Source organism: Astatotilapia calliptera, chromosome 11 (assembly GCF_900246225.1).
Source record: "Astatotilapia calliptera chromosome 11, fAstCal1.2, whole genome shotgun sequence".
NCBI lineage: Eukaryota > Metazoa > Chordata > Actinopteri > Cichliformes > Cichlidae > Astatotilapia > Astatotilapia calliptera.
In genome coordinates this window covers 21,646,256-21,670,617 of record NC_039312.1, presented here as the reverse complement: position 1 = coordinate 21,670,617, position 24,362 = coordinate 21,646,256, and the positions used below count along the sequence as shown (strand labels likewise).

The 24,362-nt window shown below is 41.3% G+C and overlaps 1 protein-coding gene across 5 annotated transcripts; it reads right to left on the bottom strand.

The window, feature by feature from the left end:
* Positions 1 to 1,865: 1,865 nt before the first annotated feature.
* On the bottom strand, positions 1,866 to 23,110 carry ttyh1 (tweety family member 1). 5 transcript variants are annotated; one of them, XM_026184438.1, is made up of 16 exons: positions 22,701 to 23,110; positions 21,979 to 22,122; positions 17,825 to 17,989; positions 16,261 to 16,490; positions 13,444 to 13,555; positions 11,115 to 11,452; positions 9,406 to 9,501; positions 9,225 to 9,297; positions 7,809 to 7,884; positions 7,560 to 7,615; positions 7,175 to 7,267; positions 6,983 to 7,075; positions 6,756 to 6,895; positions 5,424 to 5,591; positions 3,529 to 3,607; positions 1,866 to 1,996 (listed from the first exon to the last, which is right to left on the bottom strand). In XM_026184438.1, exons 3-16 carry the CDS (start codon positions 17,957 to 17,959, stop codon positions 1,913 to 1,915), a joined length of 1,773 nt encoding a protein of 590 aa, XP_026040223.1. In that variant the 5' UTR covers positions 17,960 to 17,989; positions 21,979 to 22,122; positions 22,701 to 23,110; the 3' UTR covers positions 1,866 to 1,912. The 5 variants fall into 5 exon arrangements, with proteins under 5 accessions (XP_026040223.1, XP_026040222.1, XP_026040224.1 ...); XM_026184437.1 differs by lacking the exon at positions 22,701 to 23,110 and having other exon boundaries at positions 21,979 to 22,309; XM_026184439.1 differs by lacking the exon at positions 22,701 to 23,110 and having other exon boundaries at positions 1,918 to 2,001; positions 21,979 to 22,309.
* Between the last annotated feature and the right edge of the window lie 1,252 nt (positions 23,111 to 24,362).

Genomic DNA, 24,362 nt, shown 5'->3' with positions numbered 1-24,362 from the left:
AGAATTGGCTGTGCAGGTTTGAAACTGGATTTTCTCTAAACCACACAGGGTTAAATATCTGCATACACCCACACTATATTTGGTTAAATTTCTCCTGGCATTTTGCACCTCAGCCAGACTCTTTTGGAAGCTTCTGGCTGAATAGTTGACCACTCATCCTGGCAGATATGGAGTTAATTTAAATCAGGCACAGAGACAGTGTTTAAGCATAGTCCATAAATTTTCAGTAGGTTTTGGGAAGGCCTTTCCATTAGTGGATGTAAACCTCTGACCACAGCTGTGTTATAGTTGTGTGGTAAAGTTGTACAAGCCACACGCTGAAGAAGCTCCATCAGTCCATTTTTCTTCTGTTTATCCAGTTCAAGGTTGGGGTAGTTAGGGTGGTCGGGGGGGGGGGCTGGAGCCAATCCCAACTGTCACAGGGTGAGAGGCAGGGTACACCTTGGTCATGTTGCCAGTATGTTGCATGGCCAAGACAGAGAAACACGACCATTTACACTGACAGTACATTTAGAGTCAAATAACTTAACCCTATGCATGTTTTTGGACTTTGTGAGGAAGCCACAGGACCCAGGGAGATGATGCGAAGAGTAAAGTAGCTGATATCACGAAGAGTTAGTGAGTGAATCCAGGTTTGGGGTACAGAGCAGTGTTAAGTTCACTAATCTTGAAAACCTGCAAAAACACTGGACACATGACTGTATGTAGGCGCTACACTTGTGTTTTGTCTCCCCTAGTGATCTATGCATATCTGAAAGAATAGGAGCGCTGTCTCTGATACACACTAGTGAATAACTTACACATAAACCTAAGCTCAGAGGTGAATAATATTTAAATTTATATTAAACATTGACCTTTTGTTTTAAGTACAAGTCTGTGTGTGTGTGTGTTTTCTTGGCATTGTGTTGACATGAAGATGAGGACCAGTGTCGGGTTATTGAAGTTATTTTTATTTATATTAGACTCTCGAGTGTAAAAGGATGCCATTCAAAAGGAGCATTGATAACCATACAAACTCAATTCAAGGGTTAACGGGGTCAGAGAGGGAGGGATTCGATGAAATCTCACACCGGTACCATATATACACAAAAACTTCTTGGAGAGATCTCAGAAATCCAACGCTATACATAGTTATTATTGCTAGTTATGGTAGGGCTACTGCAGCACCAGTAGCAAGAATCATATTGCTATGTACCTGCTGTCATGGCATGGGATTTCTAGTTCTCCACCCTCAGCGATTGAGTGGCGGTTCTCCGTTCCGTCATTAAAACAGAGTCACGGCAGCCCTCAAGTTTTTTTGATTTTTTTTGTTTTTTTTTAAAGAGCAAAGATTCATGATTATTCAGATATTACAGACAGTGAGAGATATACAGAGTACCATAAGGTAATACGAGGAAAATACAGAATCGCCACCTATAAAAAGTAATTAAAAAAAAAATAAAAAATCATACCAAGTGAAGGAACTGCATAACCATTCACAGAAAAAAATGTGTCTTGTTGCTACGTGCCAGTGCTTTTCTACAACAATATTTATATAAAAACTCGAAAATAAAGTGGTGGTACAGATACATTTAAGAATATAAAACTACAACGTAGTAACGTCAATACCATTCTGACTTGGCTCACCACAGTTTACACAGTTTGGACAAAAGGGAGGGAGGAATTTAGGCCAAGCACACTTGGTTTAAAGCATAACCAAGCAGCAGAATCACTGTCGGTTGTATCTTTTGCTTTTAATAATAATAATAATACTAGTAATAATGATAATACTCAGTGGTACTGACGTTACGCACTTTGACACCTAGCATTCATTTTATTTAGATTAGTTTCTTTTTCATTTCATTAAAGTGTCCATTCATAAGAAAACTAAACATTTTTTTTCTATACATTTCCTAACAAAAAATAATAATAATCAACGTGAATACAGGTTCCTCGAATGGGCGGGGTTGGGGTGTGATTGATTTCCCCCGTAACCAGTCAGCATGCTGGGAGAGTACTGCGCTTCCAGAGAACAGGACGGGGTTCAACATACGAGAGGTCAAGATGGTCCGAAGTTTCAGGGAGAGAAAGTAAAAGAGAAAAAAAAATAGTTTGTTATTCATTCATGTGAACATTGGCTCATCCAAAGCAGAACACGGCACCTATTACGCTCATTTAAAGCATCACCGTTTTATTTTCAGCTCTTTTAGCCTTTAGGCAGCTGATTTTGTCCTCTGGTATATATACGTGTGGCAGATTGGCTGGCCCTCAAACTGATGGTCTAAAGTAAATGTTGCTGTTTTACTTCATTCTTTCCTCAGAAGCAAACTAGACTATAAATCCAAATATGTTCTTTTTTATTTAGCAAAATCTTGACTGGCATTGTTCCCGGTGCATTTTACAGCATTTCTCAGAAGCTGAAGTCTGCCGAAACATCAAAGAATTGCTCAAGCTGTCATTATGAAAGTGAAAGCTTGCTCACTTGTTGAAATCGAGTCATACAGTCATGTACAAAGGAAAGCGTTCAAGTACCATGATAAACGTCAGTCAAGTAATAATAAAGCAGCTTGTAGAAGCACTTTTAACAGCTCTTTCTGCATGACTTTATTGTTCCCTCACATCATTATGGAGCCATTTTGCCCCACTCTTCTCCACATAATTTCAGTCAGGCCTAGGTCTGGATTTTGACCATGCACCACCCAGATTCTTTCGTTTTTTTCTGTTCATTCAGATGTGCTGCTGTGCTTGGGATCATTGTCCTGTTGCATGACAGAATTTGGGCCAAGCTTTAGCTGCCTGACAGATGGCCTCACATTTGACTCTGGAGTACATTGTTACACAGAGTTCAATGGTTGACTCTGTGTTTGGAAGGTGTCCAGGTCCTGTAGCTGCAAAATAAGCCCGTATCATGCCACCTGGACTTTCAACCCTATCTTACAGCTTTTGCCAGGAAGATGGAGTCTGATTTGAATTTTCAAAGAATTACTTTTGCTGTCATAAAATTGAAAGTCTGTTCACCTGTTAGAGCAAGGTTATATGATGGTAGAGATTGCAAGTCTGTACTCTGTGCGCTCTATAACTTAAGCTGAAACCTTGTTAAAACATTGTAAAACTGCTGAGCATGACTAACTTGTCGTGATCAAGGTCACTTAGTAGATTTTTGTGGCACCTTGATCTGCATCTCCTGGTCTTCCTTGACAGATAAAGGTGTTCAGGAGGTCACATATGAGGGGGAGACGCTATTAAAGTCATGCAGTGTCTCTGACAGTATCATAACCTGAAACTTTCCTATGTGCTTTAAAATAACCAGAAAAAACTTGTAAATTGGTTTTAGTTCATTTCCTTTCCCAGTGTTGATAGTTTTTGTTGTCAAAATGGACAAATGTTCTTCCTGATATGCTTTGCACTTTTTAAAGGTTTTAAACTGTTGAAGTAAAAGTGAATCACGTTAGTCCGTTTGCTACTCGTTATCAAAGCGAGCGTGAGCACTAACAGCAATGAAAAAAATGGCACAGAGTGCGATGGTGTCACAGGTACAGAGGAACTCACAGAGGGGGGTGGGGACTGCCTGTCAGTCAAGGGTAGGCTCTCATAGCCAGGGTTGCCATTGGAGGAAACGTTTGGAGTCCTGTATAGAGATAGAAAGAGACAAGGACAGAAGAGAGCGGGAGAAGACGAATAGAGGATAAAGAAGAGAGGGAAAGAAGGGGTGAGACACATTGAGACAGACAGAAGGGGGGTGGGGAGAGGACCGCAGGATGACGAGACCCACGGACAGGTAAAAGGAAAAAAGGAGAAAGAACGATTAGAGAAATAGTGCAGACAACACAGCACTCAGCAGAGCTATTAGTACTACTGGCACTCAGGCAGGACACTGTGAGCACCAGCAGCAGCTGTACAGTCCACTCCTGATGACTGGTGCACAACAGGATTTGCACAATAATCTGCAATTACAGGCATTTAGGACTGGGTATGAATCGCCAGCTGCATTTCAGCCGTTATGTTGCTTTGCTAATGAATTTGTTTATCTGCACGATAAAACCCAGAAAGCTTTTAAAGCAGTCCTGAGCTTCCATTTAAGAGGAGTGGACTGTATTTAGCTGAGTTTCTGAGTTTCTATGTATCTTTGTATTTGTGCGTTAATATCACATATGGAGTCAAGACGATCCACTGCATTAGGATAGTAAGTAAAATTAGTAGCACTAACTATACTTTGATTTTTGCATAAAGGAGTAAAGGGAGGGGGGTCAAAACAAAGTAAGATGAGAAAATTGAAGATATGCAGAGGACTAAAACAGCCAAAAACAAATATAAATAAGGAAGTAAATATATGAGTATAATAATAAAAAAAAAAAGAAAAAGAAATGTAGACACCGATTAATTTACAAAATGCGACACAAATTGATGTTCATATTTCTATTATGTACTTTTCATTTATTTAACCAATTTAAAAAAACATGAATTTCTCTTGCATTTATACATTTGTTCATGCCTACATTTCTCTTAAATATTCCTTTTGTATAATCATTGATTTTCCGAGTAGTTTATTTACTTCTTTATGCTTATTTTATTTTGGCTGCTTTGGTCCTCCATATAGAGAGAACTAATCGGGAAGCAGGAGGAATTATGAAGAAAAAAAAGGAGCAGGACAGAGAGAGAGAGATAATAATCTGAGGGGTTTGGACACCACAATGAGGTGAGAGATGAGAGTGATGCAGGAGGGTGTGTGTGGGAGGGGTTACCTATAGTCAACCTGAGCCTCACACCGCCGGAGTTTTTACGAGCGCATCCTCGTCAATGACACCCTGCCCCCCACCCAACACAGCAGCAGCGCACTGCTGTTTAGGAGACAGGACGCCATTTGAGACGAGATCTGTGAAATGACCGAGTGGCCTACGTCGTCTGTCCCGAAACACTCGACAGACGAATAGACAGACACACAGACAGACAGACCTCTGGAGTTGTGTCTGTTTCTCTGCCTACGCTGTAGTCCATAATGACCTGTCTGTGTGTCTGTCTGCAATGCATGTGCTTAACCTGACAGCTCTGTGGATTCAGCCTAATCCTGTGTGTGCATGTGTGTAAGGCAGGAGAGTTTGAACCTGGCTGACTGTCCTGCACTCATCAGTATAGCTATAACTGTGCTGTAATAATGTTCTGAAGGCAAAAAGACTATGTGTCTGCACAAAAACAAAAACAGTGCTCCGCCAGTCTCTGAATTTACTCTTTTGTTTTATATTTTCTTGGACTTTTACAGTCTGGGGCTCGGGGGGAGACACCAGTGTAAAAAGCTTTTCATGGATCCAGATGTTGAAACAGAAACATCTGTTTCAGCAACTTCGTCCTCTTGTATTTAAAAAATAATAATTTTAGGGTGTGTGTGTGTGCGCGTGTGCGTTCTCTCTGTCTGTCTGTCTGTGTGTCTGTGTGTCTGTGTTACTCACGGGAGGGGCGGCGCGCTAGAAAAGGGGGGTGTCCACCCTGCCCCTGGGTAATTATAGAAGGGGGCCATGGCCCCTCGCTGAGACCCCGAGGACGTCTGTCTACGTGCCTGATGGGAAGTGAAGGGGTCCTCACTCTCGCTGTCTGAGTCTTCGTACTCCTCTGATTCACTGTCGGCGACCATGAAAGAGAGAAAAAGAGCAAAAATATGACGATACCAAGCTACTGGATTCTGTTTTGAATTTAAAAAGACATCTAATTCTCTCATCTTGCGATCCTGAAGAACTTTAGAAGCATTTATGTCTTCTAGGCTGGACTACTGTGATTCGTTATTAGCAGGATGTCCTACAAACTCCCTGAAAAGCCTTTAGTTGATCCAAAAATGCTGCAGCGACAGTACTGACAGGGACTAGAAAGAGAGAGCATATTTCTCCCATATTGGCTTCTCCTCATTGACTCTCTGTTAAATCTAGAAAGGAATTTAAAATATTTCTCTCACATACAAGATCTTGAATAATCAGGCCCCATCTCATCTTAAAGACTTCATAGTACCGTGTCACTCTATTAGACCACTTCGCTCTCAGCATGCAGGTTTACTTGTGGTTCCTGGAGTATTTAAAAGTTCAATGGGAGGCAGAGCCTTCAGCTTTCAGACCCTTGTTCTGTGGAACCAGCTCTCAGTTGGGATTCAGGAGACAGACCCTGTCTACTTTTATGGTTCTTAAAAGGGAGTTTTTCCTTCCCACTGTCGCCAAGTCCTTTCTAGCAGGGGGTTGTGTGACTGCTGGGGTTTTCTCTGTATCATTGTTCTTTACCTTACATTATAAAGCACCTCGAGGCAACTGATGCTGTGATTCGGTGCTATATAAATAAAACTGAACTGAATGGAATTGTAATAGGTAATGCTCCAAATGGATTTCATGTATTCAGAGAAAACCAGCTACCACTTCTACCATCCACCCACCCCTGCTCCTGTAGGCTTGCTAAGCACAAAAATACTAAACTGAACCTATCTGCACAAAAGTAAATAAATAAAAATCAGGTTTTATTTAGCAGGAGAATAAACTGCAAGATGTTTCATGCTTCAAATATTAAACAGCAATATGTGCTACAGAGAAACACTTCTAGAGGAAATGCATTACTAGGCAAAATAGGCAAAACTGAATGACAACACTGTGAATCAGACAAATGTAAATAACTTCTACTAAAGACCAGTTCTTAAAGACATAACAACAATGTCCTACTTTTACTTGTGCTTTCAGTGTCAGTATTTATACCCCACATTTCTATTGTGTTACACTGGAGACGTGCACTTTACTGATTTTTTTTCTCACCTGGGGAAGCTCCTCCAGGCACCAGGTAGAGAGCAGAGGATGGCAGTGAAGGCCAGAGCAGAGAGAAAAGAGTAAAGGGAGAGGTAGAGCAATCCCTCCATCCCATCATAGCACAGGCCTTTCAGTGAGTCAATGTAGTCCTAAAATAAAATGGCAGAAAAATACAGAAATGAATAAATGAGAACAGAGCAGCACAGTAGCGAGCAGTGCCGAGTTCTTCTGATCACCTTATTCAGACCCCGGCAGTTCAGTAGTGCCACCAGCTGATGAAAGTTGCCCTCTGTTGAGTTGAGTATCTGTTGAACATCCCTGAGTGATTTCTGCAACGACATAGAAATTCCAGAATGTGAGAAAACCACCGAGGAGGCGGTCCACGTGCAGAAAATGTAGTATTTCATAAAAGTAAGTAGTGCACATACCTCAGCTTTGGGGAACTGTGTGAGAGCATTTCTGTCCAGACTGGAGAGATGTGTGTGAATGTTTGAGAGTGCCCTCTGTGACTGGGTCAGCAGCTAAAGCCAACAAGTCAATATAGTCAGTGGAAATCAGAGGTTTTATTTGGCATTGTTTCTCAAACATAACATTAATGTGCTGAGAGTGTAGCTACTTGTCGAGGGACTAAATAATTTAAGGACAGGACACGTAGCAACAGCTGTGCATCCTGTCCTCAGTTTTATTTTTCCCCTCCAACTGCCCTTCAGAAACTTTGACATACTATCTGCTCACTCCCTTTGAATCACTCTGGGTAAGAGAATCAGCAAATGCCTGCAAATGTAATACGCTGACTGGCAGAGGTGGCATTACCTGCTGGAATGGACTGTTCATGCGCCTGTTGCAGGTCAGGTAATAATCCAACACGTCTGGGTGGCCAACAAAACAGCAGTGTACAAAAGATCAATGCACAATAGGAAAAAATGCGGAAACAGTCATCTGTCATTATATTGGATTCTGCTAGCAAAAGCACATTTGGGGCAGGGGGTAAATCAAGTGCATGGCAGGCATGGAAAACAACTAGATTTTCCAGAAAGTGTTGCTCAGAGAGGGAATCTGTACCTGAGCTGGTCCCACTGTTGAAGTGGGTGGAGTTAAGGACAAACGCGTTTGGATCTGAGCAGAAGTCACTGAGAGCCTGGCGAGAGTGACGGGGAGAGTGAGAGAGGATGACAGGAGGATAGCGAGAGTGAGGAAGAGGTGAGGTGGAAGAGAAATGATCAGATAGGAAAACATTTGTAGACACAGTGACCAACTGACATACTTGTCTCTACAGATAACTGACAGCATTGGACAACACAGCAGCAAATATCGACACCCCCCTCCTCCCACGCGCTCCTCTTCTGCTGTTAGATCACTCTTTCATTTAGCTTCTTTTTTAATATCATCTGTGTTTTTGAGGTTGGCGCACTTCGGTTCAGAGAGTGTACTCCCACAAACTCTCTCAGCCTGAGATCGCCCGACCAGAAGAGGGTGCAAGAGCCACACAGGGAGTCTGCTGACGGAATGAGAAAGCGACGATGTTGGCCAGAATAAGGTTGAGAGGCCCACAGCTGGCCTATTGTTTCCCTGTCAGTGACCAGGGACAGAGCAGCCCTGTGTGGACCCACAGGCCTTGGGACATCTCCCGGCAGCCCCACATGACACTGAGACTCTTAAACTGAGCAGCCATGCAGAAAAACACCCACCCTTTACTCTTTTTTCACACGCACACCAACAAAGTCTCCTCTTCAAAGAGAATGGGCGCTTTTAAAAGAGAAATAGTTCATATGGACAGCCCTCTGTTTTGGACATAAAAATGCTCTTTATGCTCTTTGTTGCTGGTAAATGTCACCATCTAAAACTGTGGCTCGACTGCTGATGATAACAAATGGCACATTGATGCATTTTCTATACAAGTGGAAAGTAGACCTTCAGGCAAACACTGTCCATTTAAAACTTTATTTTACAGTACAAATTTTTTTGTATGCTCACTGTAAAGACTTGTGGAGCCAAATGCCTTCGCAAGTTGACGGTTTCCCCACTCTCTGTCTCTCTCTATCACTTACTTCGGCTTGCTCTCGCTCTAAAAGTGATCTCAAGATGCACTCTCCTGCTCCTCCTCTCCCCTCCTCACTCTTGTTGAAAGCACTTCTCTATCTTTACTTCTTGAAGCCAACAACCCACACACTTGCAAACACACTTGCATGTAAAACACGCACTTTGCTGCATAAACACACTTTGTTCGCAAACGCACTTGTGCACACGCACATTGAATCTTTAATCTCTGCCCCATTTTCCTGCCTCCTTGGTCCTCTGCAATGACTGCAGCGTTCCCTAGGAGGCAGGTCTTTTCACAGTTTAGCACAATAGGCACAGAATTCACACATAAGCACATATATGCACATTACTTTGGCTTGCCATCAGGGGTCGGCCTCCTAAAGCTCTCTTCTCTCCGCTATAGCCAGCCTGTATCGCAGTTTTACTGAGTCTACTCACCACCACAGTGGCTGTCTCCAAACCCAGGGAGCCCCAGCTTAGGAAGAGGGCCAGCCAAGCCAGCACTGTCATCCTGTGGATGGGGGGGGGACAGAAACTCTTCAACCAAGAGGACACCCATTGCCATCAATCCAGTTTTTGTGTGGTATGTGTCTAAAGATACAAATGTGTGTGTACTCACAGGATGAGCAGCCAACGGGCTTGTTTGGCGAGTCCCAGCAGGATGAACAGACAAACTATGAGGTCAAGGAGCAGCAGCAACACATAAGACAGCCACCTACAACACACACACATATTACTGTGTGTTAATTACAATATCAATCCTTGCTTAACAGCAACTTGACCAAAATTTTACTTAAAGTCCAATCAACATTTTTCTAATATGGGATATCCATCTATCCATCCACCCATATCTACCCATTTATACATTCATGTACCTACATCTGTCTATTTATATATCAATCTATCATCTTTCCATCCATCCATCCATAGATTCACACCCTACCTATCTACCCATGATCCACCCATCTATTTTCTATCCATCTATATACCTTTCTACATGTCTGTACATATCCATCACCATTTATCATCAATCCATACTTGCATACAAGCTACTTAATAGAAAACATCACATCTTACTATCATAGCACAACTGCTATGTTGTGCCCATTAATCCCACAGTTTCTGAAAGCAAATTTCTGTTTTCTTAGGTTTTTTTTTTAGTAGCAATTGCAATGTTTTTATGGATTTTGAATCCTCTGGCCATGATGAGTTTGCCTCAACAATGGGGGGATAAATGCGGCAGCAGTGTTTACAATAGTGTTTACAACTAGAAAAAACCATGTGGAAATGTTTTTTTATCTTCCTGGTAAAGTAATTATGCTTTATGAACTTGTTTACTTGCGATGGAGCTAGTTGCATTTAATATCTAGTTTTTAATTTAAAAGTCCTGGTTTTACTGGGGACATGAATTATAAGTTGATCAAGAAATAAATAAAAGTGATTTTCACTTTTATTTGACCAATTTTTGAGGGCGAAAGAAAAATGCTCTTTGAAAAATAAAATATAATAATTTAACCAATGTATGTGTCTTTTCCCCAAATCACCAACGGGCAGATCTGATCACATTTTGATTCTTCCGCCTGATCTTGGATAAACATTCAGTCACCAGCAATTGTTCCCAGAATCAAAACTGCTGCCTGTGTAAAATGAGTCAGGAGGAGCTTGAACTTTCCTTCCCCTCTCCCTGCAACAAGGGAACAATCTGCTTTGTTTATGAGGACATTATTATTACTTGACTGACGTTATTTATCTAAGCTAGGATATACTTGTTAGCTTTTATTTATCAACTGAAATGTTTCCAATATGGAATATAAAAGCAGCCCGTCAACATAACATAACTGGGGGGGAAATGGCATTACATCAACAAGCACATCTTAATAAACATGCAACATTTATGAGGGGCTGGGGCAGGACGTCTGGCAGCCTCTCACAGCATCGTAGGAATAAGAGTGTGGCTGTGTTTGCAGACAGCTTGTACATGTGGAAGTTTGTAAGGCAAAGAGGTTTTTGCAGAAATACATAAACACCTTCCGACCCTGACAAGGTAACCTGAAAGGTAGCTGTTAATTTCTATTTTTAAAGCACTGGGTATAAATCTCATGGGCTTTTCTAACTGTAACAAATAATTCTCTCATAAACAAGTAAAAAAAACCCAAAAGCTCACATTGTCACATTATCTCAGGCTGTAAAAGCACTAGTTTGGTATTTGAACTGGTGTAAGAACTGCTTCTTTTCACCCCGTGAAAATGCTGCATGAATAATAGATCAGTCATTCAAACTGATAAACTGTATTATTAATTTATATTATCCTGAACTGTCCAGCCTTACCTGTAGTCCTCATTGACCATCAGTGTGTTGGCCGCCCAGCCAGGTGAGAAGGGGCTGGCCATTAAGCCGCTGTTAGGCACCACTGTAGGCGCCACAGAGGGCGGTACCGGGGTCAGAGGCGTGATGGACGCCCCGCTGATACCGCTGTCATTCCCCAGCCCAGTGTCAATGCTGGACCGAGCCAGGGAGATGGAGGAGAGGAGGTTGATGACGTTCTCAGATAACCTCCGGCAGTTCCGCGTCGAAACCAGGAAGGGTTTGCTGCCAGTAAATAACTCCTCCATCGAGGCCAGTGGTCCAGAGATAGACAGCTGAAGTCCAGTAATTGTGTCTGAAATCTTGAGGGAGGAAGGAGGAATGTGAGGGGAGTAAAGTAGGACTGAAACCACAAAGTGAGCTTGATGATGCTCATAGGGTCATAAAATCCTGGTGTAGGAAACAGAGAGCTAAAGATGTTGGACATCCTCGGCGCCTCAGAATGGCTCTCATAGTCTATAATGCAAATTTACACTTATCAAACTTCTGAATACTTCACTACTTCTCATATGTGTTTGCTATCTTTATGTCTCTGTCTCCATATTTTAAGGTCTTTTCGGGACGGTTGTGGTTTTCATCCCGTTAGCAGTGATACGCTGCAGAAGTTGGAGTTTAATTTGGAGACCGTGCTGCTCTTTCATCATCCTTATCCTTGCCTAATGTTTTTGGGACGTCATCTTGCTGTAGGGTGAACTGATGCCCCAGCCTTACTTTACAAAAGCACTACTTCCTGCAGTACAGTACTGCCCTAATAAAGAATGAAACATCACATCAACATAGTTTATCCCTAAAAGTCTTTGTGCAAAGGTTGAGGCAACTGTAGGAATAGTTTGCATTATGTTTCTAGTGGTGGAGGAAAGCTGTCATGTAAAACGATTAGTGATTCGCAAAAAAGAGTTTTTAAAGTTACTGCAGAAATTTGATTTTTTTTTTTTATTAATTATTGAATCAATTACTTTGTATTCTCTAACATCCCCACTTTGGTCTCATCCAAAGGACATTGTTCCACGAGTCTTGTGGTTTGTTGAGATTCAACTTTGCAAACCTAACCTCATGAAAAGACTTTCTACTGCAACCCTCCAAACAAGCCACACCTGTGCAGTCTTTTTCTAATTGTACTACCACCAACTTCAACATTTAACATGCTATCTGATGCCTGTAGAGTCTGAGATATAGCTCTTTGGGGGTGTTGTAGTTTCTCTGATCATGCAGTGATTCTGAGCCTGGAGGTAATTTGGGAAACAAACCTGAATTCATAAACAAACCTGAATTCTCCAATTTGAGGAAAACTCAGTTTTATTTTTTAACCAAAATCAACAGATTTTGTAAGCCTTGAAACTTCGCTTCACTTTTGCAAAACGTTTTAATTTTGAGGTTCAATTCAGGGTTTCTTTTTTTCAGTAGTAAAATATGGCCAAATATTATTCCACTGATCATATCAATCATCACTAGAAACACTGCTTATAAAGAATAATTCGTTGAAGGTTAGGAGTAGATTGAATAAAGTATCTTTCTCTTAACTTTTTTCACTACTTCTCTAAACAATTTCAAGTGTGTAATTATTAGAAGTGTGGTCGATTGTCTCATTTTTTGTACCACATATTGTATGTATATTTTTCCCATATCTTCCTACAGTTTCTCAGGTGTTAGTTTAAGAGCTGATGTAACTCTTCATGTATATTCTTTGCATCATGCAGTGGTATTTCTCATGCAATGCAGCAAATCTGCTTTACAGAGAGTAATCTGTTCTCTCATGTAAACATAAATCTGCACTCTCACACCACGTTATTGCGCTGTGCACTACACTATTCATTTAAATGGATTGCTTTTTTTTAATGTAATAGTTTATTTAAGTATTTAACTCCTTGTTTCAATTGACCTTATTTTTTCAGCTTTGTTGAGTTTCTTTCTTTTATGCAGTTAGCCATGCTGTGTTGTATTGAACTATAAAATGCAATTTAATGTACTTATTAAAGTAATTTTGTTATAGGCTTTCAATTGAGCCAACATTTACAATGAATAGAGTATATCTTCTCTAATTCATGTGTAATATGCACAGATTTGCTGGCCTGTGCCATTTAGTAGTTTGACACATAAACCACTGTCTGACCACAGAGATCAATGAAGCAGAAGTTTGTATCTGATTTTCTTTCCCTCTCTGCAGACCTGATGAACAAATTCAGCCCATCTGTCTTCCTCTCTCTCACACTCTGTCTCTCTCTCTCACACACACACACAGTCATACAGGGTAGATACTTTGCATGACATTTTACTTGCAGAGAGCACCACTCACCAGCAAATCGATGGAAGCTAGCGTATAATTGGCTGTGAGAAGAGACGAGGTCAACTGATACATCCCATCATTAGCCTCACTGTTGCCATAGAAACCGATGCCTATGGCAACACTGCGTGAGAGAGGGGGGGGGGGGGGGGGGGGGGGAACATGAAAACATTGTGGGAGGGTGACAGGGAGAGAGAAAGAGGGGGACAGGAGAACAGATAGCAGAGGCATAAATGTAATGTTTAATTCAGCGTGGATGTACATTTTAAATGAATGTGACAGGAGGAGATAGAGCTGGTGAGGATGTCATATGTGCGCTCTGGGTGAGCATACCATCAGTGGTGAGCAGGGGATGGAATAAACAGTTGATGGGAGAAAAAAGATGACTCACAGCATCGGCAAGGAAAATATTCAAAATGTAAAACATAGCGACGTGTTTACACATTTCTCTGTTATTCAAATATTCAGATTAAGGCCCAGGCCAGATGTTCATCAAATCCCCTCAAACCCAAGAGGAATGGTATGACCCAATCTCCCACAAAGTATGTGACCCAGATTAGAAAGCGGAGGGGGGGGGGGAAAGAAGGAATGTGCGCCTGTGTCTGTGTGTGCTTTGCATTTCAAACTGTCAAACCTAAATGCTGTCTAATGCAGCTGCATTTTAAAAATGACACACGCTTGTTTCATACTGGAGGCTAAAGGTTACCATCTGGAGAAAACAGGAGGACAATAAATATTTGTTAACAGTAAACCGCAGCACAATTTCTTCATTCAGTCCAGCACAGAGAGCCTTATTGAGCATCAGAGGAGACGATGACTATGACATCACATTATGCTCCATAAGGGGGAGACACGAACCAACTCAAACACCTACAGTCTGCATGTGCTGAAATCATTAAAGCAGCCGAAATCAAATCGGCAGCACATTATTTCCTGTGATGTAGTCTCAGTGTATATAACTAGGCAGGCAATGGACTGGAATATAATAACAAGTGCTGCTGAAGCTTTAAATGGCACTATAATTTTCTTATGCAGCTGGGATGGAGCTTCAGACTTAAAATGTCTGATGGGGAGCAGAGCTTACTCTGAGTGACTCACACTTCCGTTAAACTGCAGTGCTTTGGACAGATGTCAGGCAGCAATTTTGTGCAATATACAGTGAACACAATGTACTGACTTGATGACTGCATGGTCACCGGAGCTGCAGGGAACACCGGTAGGTAAATGACTGCTGTACCGTAGGTGGGAGAGCTGAGATCATCCACAAACACACTTTAATGCCAAAACACACACAGCTAACAGTGCAATTGTTGCCCTGTGGTTGGGAAACAGCAACGTCACATGACTGTCAGCTGCTGTCTGGGCCAGTCTTTATTATAAACACATCAGTGACTGAGTGAGAGACGGAAAGAACACATGACGATGGAGATGATGGAGGTGACAGCTTGTGATTCACAGCTTCACTGCTGTTGGAAAGCAAAGTACATTTAATACAATAAGTTTAATTCCACGGGGAGCTTCATTGCAGTTTTCTAGTTTATTTTATCATATTTAAGGCAATTTGATATACTGCATAGAAGTGGATGTTTTCCCTACAAATTGAGGCCAATGCACAAGCACTATAAATCTGCATTGTTTCTGATGGCCTGCAGGAGGCGATCTACGTGGCAGCAGCCCAATATTATTTAAGACTGTGAGAATATTACCCTAATTCTAAATTAATTTAACACCTCAGGAACTTTCCTGACAACTTTATGGTCTCAATAGATATTTTCAAGTCTTCTTTAATAGAGCATGATTACAAATTATGGTCAAATTCACAGTTAAATAGGCAATGAATCAGAGAGTGGTTTACTGTTGGAGTGGCTGATAGGATATCCTAGCGTGTGTTTATAATTAAATAGCTGTGAAATTGTTTTTTGCATTCTTTAGTCTTAAAAAGCTTTGGGTTCATGATGGTTAAAACATTATGGTTTAAAAACCAAAAGAAATATTACAGATTAATTCTGGTTTGACCCAAGTGTGCTGATCTATATACTATCAACACAGATTTAACTTCAAGTATAATTTCCATCCTGCTGTATTTTTAGATGGTTGAAAAACATGTTTTAGACTCCATAAACGTATCGATGAAACGTACAAAGCAGTTATGTGTTTTTATCTCCAATTATAATTAAAAAGTAGAGTTAACTGTTGTGAATTATTTCTCTCTAAAATGTAGTTAATGAAAAATTATGATGCATCAAAAATGAATGAATGACTATGTAGGTATGCAACTTGGCTCTGTGCAATTATTTGATGTAAATTAAATATTGGATGGATGGATGGATGGATGGATGGATGGATGGGTATAGATGAAAGAAGAGGGATAGGCAGACAGGTGCATGGATGATGACTAACCCATATCAATAAAGATGTGGTTTGATATCCATTAAAATAGTTTCTGGGTTTTTCAAAGGTAGCTGCAAAGGCAGAGACCACCCTCACTCTGACAGAAACTGTTTAGTTCGAAAAGAGCTTCAAGGGTTACTCTGAAGCATTCAGGAGGTAAAGAGCTAAAGGGAAGGTGCCCTGAGATAAAATTACTTTTTCAATGAGAGGATGAACTGGAGGGCTGCACCAAGGCCCAGTTTTTGATAGATATTGGTTTGAGCTGTGACTGATGCAAACTGACTCTAGAGGAGTCTATAGATAAAAAATAATGAGCCAGAAATGAGTGTGATTGGTTCTGTTTGAGAAAAACATCTGAATACTTCTTCAACTACTGCCAAAAGGCGTCGTGTGTACATTTGCCAGGAAGTACAGTAACGTCTAAAAACTCTTTCTCACCAGCAGAGCGTGACAGCCGCCACCGCCACCCACGTGACACAGCAGATTCCCCGCCCCTTCTTCCCACTGTAACCGTGACCCGTGCTGCCATCCTCATCCTCCTCCTCTTCTTCTGATCCTTCGTTCCGGTCACCACGGTGACAGCAGCAGTAGTGTATGAGGAAGGAGAGAACCACCAATAGGGAGATAACAAGAGCGATGGCTGATAAACTGGACAAAACCAGCAAAGTCTGAAAAAAGGAAGAGGAGGGGGAAAATATCAGAGGATGAGTCAGTGAATATAAAAAAAAGAAAAGAAAAATGGCACTTTGATTCCATTTTTACAAGAATACTGACTAATCCTGTTAAATTTCAGTGCTTGTCAGATTGTCCTGCCTCCACTAACAGCAGGAGATGGTTATAAAAAAGGTGTGAGGATATAAATCAAGGATACAGACACATATAATGCATACCCCACAGGATTAATGCAACTTGTTTCAAAGATTTTTACCCCTGAATGCCCATCAGTCTGTGCACCCTGCTGGATTCTAATGTCACTGAGCCATTTCAGCCTTTTGCTTTTCATCAGGCTTCACGTCATGAAATCAACACAGCTGAAGCCACATATCAGCCACATATCTACAGTATTATCCTCCATCCATCTGCCCCATTCCTCCACCTTCCCTCCATTCTCACCTCATGTCCTCTGAAGCCCGTCCCCTTCGCTCCACTCCCCCAATCCCTCTTTCCCCACGTTCTCACTCGTTCCCACTCTCTTTCTCTCCCCCCTCTCTTTCTTTCTATCCACACCACTGAATCTCTATTAATAATCTGTGACCTACTTAAATACATTCACTGCCAGTCTCTCTCGTTCCCACTCTCACTCACTCACTTTGCCTTCCCTCTCTCTGTCTCTCTCGCTCTCTCTCTCTGCCCGGCTTTCTATTCGGAAAACCTCCTTGCATTACTCATTCCCTCTCTCTGAGCACTTTCAGTTTCTTTTGTCTTTCTGTTCTGCAGGATAATTTGAGCCCCCCCCTCCACCTCCTCTTTGTACCGCAGAGAAGTCACAAACACTGTGAGACATGGCTAGCTGGAGCGCTTGCATGAGCGCTTGCTGGAAGAGAGGGATGAACCTTGCATTTTACAGCACAAACAGGACCATGAGCACAATAGCAGCTGTGGAAACCTTCCAGCGGGTTCCCGCCATGTTGAATATCTTGCACTACCTGATACCAAATTGCATAAAATAGCTCCAATCGGTATGGTTCAAAAGGAGGATTAAAGCATCAAAATCAAGGTATAGAAATGAGGAATGACAAGATCTGACATACTGCACCAATAATTATGCTTTTAAAGGCCTGTAAATGCCATTATCATATTGCTACAGGTTGCTCTGACATGTAGAAATTTGTGGAACAATTTATAGCCCAATGTGCCACAAGTTGTAGTAAAATATCAATTGTATCTGCAACTGCAAATTGAGTAACAGGGCTGTAATTATTATGCGATCTGGCACCTCAGGCTGGACAGCCACAGCACAGCATGTGGTTACAGTGTGGCACGAGTGGCAGGTGTCGGTTACCTGCTGGTACTCCCAGCTGACAGGGACAAAGACGTTGTCCCTCATCTGCATGGAGAAGTCCAGCCGGGGCAGGGCGTGACATATTCTCACCCACAGCGAAGGGTTATAGCTGGGTACCGTAGTCATGGTAGCCATTTTCTGCTGCCACCAGTCCCCTCCTCCACCCTATAGGAGGCAAGAAAGAGGGGTCAGAATAACCAGGATGTGAAGAATGGAAGAGAGGAAAGAGGTTCAGGAGGGATGAAGGTCTTCCTGAGCACAAGGTGAAGCTGAGAGGAAAGAGAGGTTACTATTAATGTCTTCAAGCATCATTTGCAGGTGATAACTAGACTTCATGACAAACAATTGCCTGAGATGAGTAGAAAACTCGATCAGTCCAAAGCAGCTGTGATTCCAAGCTGTGACACAATCAGTCTCAGCATCCGAGATATTCTACTTTTTTTAAAGAAACGTATGTTTCTGGTGTTGCTTTTGCTTAAGGTGCCTCATCGTTTGTGTTGCTCTTAATTACCTCCTAACCATTGCTCTTATTGGTTTTTAATTGTTGCAGTTTTATTACACTTTTATAATTTTGTTGATTAGTTTTTAAGCTTTGCTAAAGATTTTTAAAAGGTTACTATTTTGTTGGCAACTTTCCCTTTTTTACCTTTTATCTTTAAGTTTAAAACATTGTTTTGTTAGTTTCACTGGTCTATTGATCAAATTAAATGTTAAATAATTCCATTAATACATGATCAGGAGATCTTTCTGTGTTTTATAACATCTTAAACTGGTGGGATTAAATAAATGTGTACTTCCTCCCACTAGTTTTTTTGATCTGTAACAGTTGAAGCAATATTGAAATGCATTAGCTTTAATATGTATAGCATTTTTTTCTCTTCTTTTCTTTGCTAAATAAACTTTGAATATTGTTTACATGATCGAAATAAATTAAGAAAAAAAAAAAAACTTAAAATATGTGGAGTTTTGTGACAAAAATATTTAGAGATGAAATCAAATTTTCTTAATTTTTTTGCCTAGTTGCAAAGAAAGAGATCTTTCATAGGGCCAACTGGCAGTTGTTTGGTTAGCCACAGACCACATGGGCATAAATTCGGTCAGCGCTGACTCCCTGGTTCAATATCTGGCAGACTAGACTTTCATGCATACTGACTCTCTTTCCTCACATTTATTTTGTCTCTCTCCACTTGTAATATTGAATAAAGTATAAAATACGATCAAAAAGCAAATACAATTAGATTTAAATGCACTGACTTAAAGAAATATAGATAACATTGTTATTTATGCCATTCCTTTCTCTAATATAATGAATAGTAGTATGTGACAAGCCTCTGCATGCAGGGAACGTATAGTTCGGGGTCTCTAAAGTGTGTTTTCTGGAGTACAAAGTAAAGAAAAACCGCAGACAAGGTACAGTGAAGGCTATGAAAGAGAAAAGGCTGCACAATTCTTGACCATCTCCCCCACTGTTCAGCGCATCTTACTAAAGCTGGTCAAGGGGAGGGGGTGAAAGTAGGGTAAATACAAAGGGCAAATCCGGTTAGCTAAAACACACACTGGAATACTCATTACAATAAAGGAGCAGAGATGGAACAGAGGGCAAGACAGAGTCTGGTAGGCTTCTGATACCGGCTGCCCAGATTAAGAGACCGTCAGAGCTTTACTGTTCGACAAAGGAGCATTTTTAGGCGGCAGGAGAGACAACCATTCACAACAACAGCACTGTCACTTAAATATAGAGGCTATACAGAGCAGCTCAATGCTGATATCACAGACCGATACAACTCTGCCTCTAATCACTATTCAATAACAAAAGAGACCCTGAACTGATGGCCTGTGTTGGATTTCTATGTTTTAAAGCCACTGTGATTTGTCCAGTAGCTTCAGCTAGCACAATGTTCTACTTAAGAGAGACTTTTTTCACTCTCCCTATTGAGTCACCCACACAGTGGCTCTGGTTCTTACAAGCCACTACACATAACTGTACTAAATACTGTGCGTGATAAAAGTTTGGATTTTGCCACATGTCACATTCAAAGCCCGAACAGTTTGGCCATTCAGATTTTTGCGGCCCAGAACGAGTTAACGGCTCACCCACGGGGCAGACAGGGCTTCTCTAAGCCCATTACAATAAGCCTGTTCACCTTAATGGTTCCAGCAGCCCAACTGTCACAAATCAAATCACAGCCAACACTCCATTTCCCTTATTAAAACTGTGCTGAACATAATGGTTCACACACTGTGAGAACTACATCCATCCAACACAAATCAGCAGTGTAAACAGACTTCTGTAGTAAGTCATCCAGTATTACGTTTCCTACTGTACCATTTATCTTAAGTGTGTTTATTAGGTTATCTATATTGAAGCATGTCTATGAGATGCATTTATCAGACTTTGAGGGTAAAAGCTCTTTGAGATCCATAACAAGTAAAGGACTAATTCAACATCAAAGGAGAACCTGATGAGAAGTGGGTCAGCGTGGAAAAGCACTTCCTTTGACGAACAACAATGCAGTGAATGTCACTGTGAGGCCCATCAGTGGTAACAGAAGCAGAAAACCTCACATAAATGCCATTGCTGAATAGTTAATGGTAAAGAGATATGAGTCAATAGCCTGAGAGCGCAGCTATCTGGATCAATTCATGCACAAAATTAAGCCGGTCAGGGTGAGAGAAAGAGGAAATGCACAGTTATGATAGATGTCTGGTCAAAGTTCAGGTAGGATTCTGCTGCAACCCAAAAAGTAGAGGAACACCTAACGAGGCGCTGATGGAAGTTTAACGGGAAGGGGTGGGGGGTGGTTACAGTCCAGGAGGAGCTCCAGTTACTCAGCAGTTGTCATAGATAAAAACCCTCAAGTTGACATGATGTTTCCTGCCAGCTTGTTATTATGCCAGCTACCATTGCGTAACTGAAGGCAAATAAATGTGATTTTAGGCACAGTTGGTGGAGAGAAAAGATGAAAAAAGGAGAAGGAAAGAACACGAAAGACAATGAAAGAGATGGAGGAAAACCACAGATTCTCACCATGGCTCTGAGCTCTGAGAGATAACTAACTAACTAACTAAATAAATAAAAAGAAAACAAAGCAGGAGAACAAATGTGTTGTCTTCTGTCTGTGCAGAGCTCAGAAAACACAGATGATGTAGTCAGTTGGTTTATACAAGACTCCATGATGTCTGAATTTTTTTTAAAAAGGGCCATTTTGTGAGGCAGCTAATGGGAATAAGGCTGAAGCATCTTCTGTCAGCTGAATTTAGGATCATCTTTAGCACGAGGAAAATCATTCTGCACCTTTTCTTTTTTTTATGAGGCTACATCTCTTTGAATCACAAGATATAAATAATGCTGTTGGCTTGCTGCTGGAACTATGCTCGTTTGCAGTCTGGGCTCATAAAACCTGTTATCGTTCACATAACAGCCTGTGCGTGGAGCTTCTTAAAACCAACCTTGATAACCAGAATTTATGAGACAACATTAAAAAAAACCCTCTTGACACTTCATCAGCCAGAAGAAATTCAGTAACATCTCTGTATAGTTGAATCTCTCGCCCATGTAAAAGCCGAGGGACAGTCAAACCTCAAAATAAATTTCTACCTCACATCTATGTTCAAAATTAATGTTCAGCTGCAACAATGAACCTTCAAAGTCAGCTGACCGAAGGTAAGCGAGTGCAGCTCGTACTCAGAAAGTCAGTGCAAATCAAAGCTGTGATGTGTGCGAGGGGTCCAGCATGGCATGAAGTTGAGGGTGAGACAGTTTGTTCCCACTGATGACAGTAAATCATCCTGCAGATGGTGAAAATCATGAAAAAAGATAAGCTCCAAGTCATATGAAACTCCAATTAGGTGGAAAAAACATTGGATTTCCCTGAGAAACTGCAATAAAACTCATTACAGCATTTTCACATTACTCTGATAGGCAGCAGACCCATATTAAGTGTCATGGTTGGAAAAGATAAGCATGGATCTCCTTTGGCAACACAGTCTAATGGTGTCATGATCATCCATTAATCATATTTGCCAAGATAAGCGTGAGCCCAAATTGGGAAAACACTGTGATTTGGCATAATGTACATTTTTAATTGGCCAATCTCTGCATGTACATCAGCAATTAAGCCAGTAATCGGCAAAGAGAGGGGTCAGTCTCTTACCTCTGTCGGTTGTGTTGGGAGGTTTCTCTCTCCTTCTGTCTCTTCTCTCTGCCGGCGTCCGTGAAATATTTAACCACTCAGAGAGGTATACTGCCAGCTATCACCGCCTGATGCTCTTGAGAAAACATCATCCTGAAAAAATGGCTTGGAGACATGCCAAAAATATGACAAAAAGCACAAAAATGAAGACGGCAATTCTGGTAGTTATTTAAATATTAAATGGCCGATAAGTGTCTGGTCGTCTGATGACAGTAGAGAGGTGCTTGTGTTGATGGATGGGAGAGGATCTCTGAGTGAGCGCGAGTGAGTGAGAGTGGGAGAGAGTGAGATAGATGGAGAGAGGGAGAGAGAGAGAGAGAGGGGGAGAGAGAGAAAGGGGGATTAAGATTGAGGAGACACCCCTAAGGGACTCTTTATCGTTGCACTGTAGCCCTTCATAGCCTAACACCCGAGCGACTTCACAACACCGCAGTGACACGATATTACCCAAAGATAATTAATCTGTTAACGCGGATTAGCGGAGTCTAACCCCTCGCTGACTTCATAGCTGGGGCGCACTTCTAATGCCGACCACCACCAACATCAACCTGACCAATCTCTCTCCAGAGCACCAGACTGAACCATGACCAGATTAACAAGAGAAAGAGTAAAAATGCAAAGCTGCCGGCCAACTGTGTGCACTAAACAAATCAGGAAAAAGAGATTTTTAGAAATCCACTCACACGCTGGATACACAATAGTGAACTCCTCTCTCAGTCTGATGAGGGCTAATGAGAGGAAGAGATGCACAGAAAAATGGGGGAAGAGAGGCACACTGAGAAGAAAACGGGGAGTGGGAGATGCAGAGAAAGGCAACATGAAATACTGAGTAGAAGAAAAAAAAAAAGTGGGTTCCCAGGGAGTGATGCTGAGAGAAAGAGGGAGGGAGCCAGAGATGGAGTGAACAATGAACAGAGAGGGGCAAAGCAGCATGCAATGGATTTGTAGGCAAAACCAGTTTTCAGCGGAGGCTGCAGGACAACATCAACAGTGATTCAGAGACTGGGAGGCAGCGGAGAATGTGCAACAACGTGACACAAGTGATGGGAGTGCACGGATGGAGATGTTCAGTTGGGTCGCGGGTGGGGGGGATTGGACTGAGAAAATGCAAATTGACGACATAATGTTGCAGCGAGAACGAGTTAAAAAAAAAAAAAAAAAAAAAAAAAAAAAAAAAGAGTACGGTGTTGTCTGCCACTGGAGTAAGGGGGGCAGAAGCAGGCGAGCAAAGAGGGAGGGGGCGGCGTTAGTTTTTCTGTGTCACTGAAAAAGAGTGGGGGAAGGGAGATAATGCAAGGGAGGGAGTGCAGACACGATTGAGAGCCAGAGAGCATACTCACTGACTCATATAGTCTATGTATAGTGTTTATGTATCTGGGAGGAAGAAGAAGGGGGAGCAGAAAGGGATGCATGTAAGATTTCAGCTCAGGGAGCGTTTCCACATCCTCGGCACCACAATGAAGGCATTTATAACGGCGCTGGCACATCACCACTCACACGACTTTAAAATAACCAATTCATTATTTAATCCACATGATAATCTAGTGGTCATAATCATTTGTAAAAAGAGTACAAAGGGATCATTCTGTTGGAGCGCAGTCCATGCAACATTCATATAAAACCCATTGTACAAGTCCCTGAATTATGAACAGCAATTATTCAGGCCTATAAAAAGAACACTTTATGTGTCCATAATCAGCTTCAAATTTATTGTCTGTGCAGTAGTAAAACAGTGTAAATTAAGCATGCTTACAGGTCAAAGTTAACCCCAATCATTAGGCCCATCAGATATAAAGTATAACAAGCATTTCTGCACCAAGAAAAACAGATGACCAATTAAAACATTCTTAAAGTTCTTCATAGAAATAAAAACAATATTGATATTATCAAACTCATGGTCCCGAGTCAATTAGACATAAATATTATTGAGCTCCAGCTCATGTTTGCACAAACAGTTCTTCATGGTTTTTACTGTCTCTACATAAAAAAGGCTCTCCAAGCAAAACATTATTTGGCTTATTGATTATTAAACAATTATGGATTCGTTTCTGGATTTTCCCCAAATATGATTAGCTGTAACAAATAAAACATCACAACCACTGAATTCACCAGTGAACCAGAATTTAAGCAGGCTGATGACACTGAGGACACTATAACATGAAAACTGTGCAGTAAAGATCCATGGCTAAAAGAACCGGAGCTAACATTTTTAAAATGGACTGCTGCTCTAAAAACTTCAGCACCTTAAGCAGTTTTTTTTTTAAATTGTGGATTAATTATTTATATGTTGTATTGTAGCCAGGATGTTGTTTTAAGCTTTAGTGATGTTTACAGCCCATCCCCGC